Source organism: Sapajus apella, unplaced genomic scaffold (genome assembly GCF_009761245.1).
Source record: "Sapajus apella isolate SASKATOON/1434 unplaced genomic scaffold, GSC_monkey_1.0 scaffold10186, whole genome shotgun sequence".
Taxonomy (NCBI): domain Eukaryota; kingdom Metazoa; phylum Chordata; class Mammalia; order Primates; family Cebidae; genus Sapajus; species Sapajus apella.
This window is the reverse complement of record NW_022447107.1, coordinates 1-2,189: the sequence shown is the minus strand read 5'-3', so window position 1 is coordinate 2,189 and position 2,189 is coordinate 1. Positions and strand designations below refer to the sequence as shown.

Genomic DNA, 2,189 nt, shown 5'->3' with positions numbered 1-2,189 from the left:
TGGAGTGACCTAATGTCCTCACACCGCTAGGAAAGTGTTGTTGGCAGGCTTGCAATAGTCGGACAGAGAGAAAGCACCAGGAAATAGGGCATCTTCAGATGCCTTCACCTGGAATCAAATGGACCTGAAAGGGTCACTGAGACCCTGAGGCTGAGAAGGCAAGGAAGAGGTCGTTGAGACCCTGAGGCTGAGAAGGCAAGGAAGACCCTGAGGCTGAGAAGGCCTCCAATTCCCTTCCACAGATGTGGGCCTGAAAGGAAATTCCCCAGGGTAACCTATAGGAGAAAAAGAGCAGGGGCCCAGGGCGACACTCACCCTCAGAAAGTCACAGGATTCCATCCATTCTTTTTGATTTGGCAGCTGCTTGGCTTGAGGTTTCCCGGAAATTATCTGGAGGAGAGCCTTCCTCTGCTGGCCTTGTGGCCTGCAGAACAGAAAAAGTTCAGGTGATGACCCCTAGTTTTCCCCAGGGCACAGGGAGAACCCTATCTGGGGCCCAGTCCCATTTCCTGTTTGGGCACCTTCCCTCATGTGCCAAGCTTCCCATCCTCCAGGTGGCCCTCCAGGTTTCCCAACTAAGGATGTTCCTTTGCATTCCATTGCTTTTCCCCCTGTCCTGGGCCACCTCCACGAAACACCCCTGCCCCTCCCACCCCTGAATCTGTCTCCCAGGGTGAAGGGTGCTCCTGGGTGTGGCACCCAGGAGAACACCCAGCTCTTAGGTGGCAGTACCCAAAGAGCGGTGAAAACCCCTCCCACTGCTCACCTTGGTCTCCCTTCATTCTCTCCCTTCTCCTTGCTCCAGGGCCCCGGGTTCCCCTCAACCCGGGGCTTCCATGGTTTCAGGTTTTCCTTCCCTTCCTTTTTGCCAGAGGTCTGGGGGACCACGGCTCCGCTCCAGCGCTTGATGGGGCACCTTGTACTTCTGGCCGTGTGGCCAAAGGCCCCGCAGTCTTTGCACTTGACCTGTGGGTGGAAAGGAAGTGCTGTCAGTGCACGAGCATTTGAGGCAGAAATCAAATATCAAAAACGAGACAGATTGTGAATTGAGAGCTCAAGAGGGATTCTAGGGAGGGGACGGCGGCATGGGGGCCGTTAAGTGCTGGGAGAGCTCAGATACCGTGTTCCTTCCCAGAGCCCATGTTACAGAGAAAATCTTAACGGGAAACACTCAAGGTTCTAAGGGTCATGAGCATGAACCCAGTGTCAACAACACAGCCAAAGCTGGCTACATGGGATTCTAGGCAGGAAGGGAAGCTGCTCTCAAGGGCCTCTCAAGGGACCTGTGGGGCCTCAGAGGAGGACCCAAACCAGGCCATCCTTGGATAGAAAAAGAAATTTGGGCTGGGTGTGGTGGCTCATGCCTGTAATCCCAGGTGTTTGGAGGGCCGAGGCGGGTGGATCTACTGAGGTCAGGAGTTCAAGACCAGCCTGGCCAACATGGTGAAAGCCCGTCTCATTAAAAAAAAAAAAAAGAAAGAAAAAGAAAAAGAAAAAGAAATCTGGGTGGCGGTGACAGAGCACTTTTGAATCTAACCCAGTCCCTGAGGACCACAGGGCCTCCTGATGCCCAAGAGATCCAGAGCCAGACTTACCCTAGGATTTTCCTCTTCGGGTGGGGGAGCCCTTGGCCCAGCTGGGGCCCTCTGCTGCTTCTTGAGGGTCTGGGCTCTCATGAGTCTGTTTGCCCCTCTCTTGGGGTCACAGTGTGCCATGGTCTTCACCTCCTGGGGGTTTGATGTCCCCTTTTTTAAGTGTCGACCGTCAGGGCACCTGAATCACACACAAACACACACAAATCCACGGTTAAGCACACTGGATATTCACACACCCACAAGCCCTCACCTAATTCTTTGCTGGTGTGGTCATGAGACTTCCCCAGAGGTTTGTCCAATCTGTGGATCACAATGAGATGTGCATCCTCAGATTACCCTACGTTCGTCTGCCAGGATTCCCTGGTCCAAGAGGAAACCTGGCCTGCCACGGATCCCGTGCCCTCTGTATGGCAAGCTGAGATTTCAACCCCCAACAACTGATTCTGGAGACTGGACTTAGGTCTATCACGATCCAGCCTACTGGGAAAGACAGTCATTCTGTCTCCCTTAACGCTCACAACAATCCAAAGTACAGAGCATGGTCTATGGGCCCCTTTGGCAGGTCTATTTTAAATCAGGAATAACAGATGCTTC

The 2,189-nt window shown here is 53.4% G+C and overlaps 1 protein-coding gene across 1 annotated transcript; it reads right to left on the bottom strand.

Annotated features, from left to right (window-relative positions):
* Positions 1 to 18: 18 nt before the first annotated feature.
* On the bottom strand, positions 19 to 1,814 carry LOC116548339 (putative protein FAM90A16P/FAM90A17P). Its single transcript, XM_032273847.1, has 4 exons — positions 1,596 to 1,814; positions 767 to 966; positions 316 to 424; positions 19 to 108 (listed from the first exon to the last, which is right to left on the bottom strand). Exons 1-4 carry the CDS (start codon positions 1,713 to 1,715, stop codon positions 19 to 21), a joined length of 519 nt encoding a protein of 172 aa, XP_032129738.1. The 5' UTR covers positions 1,716 to 1,814.
* Positions 1,815 to 2,189: the final 375 nt, after the last annotated feature.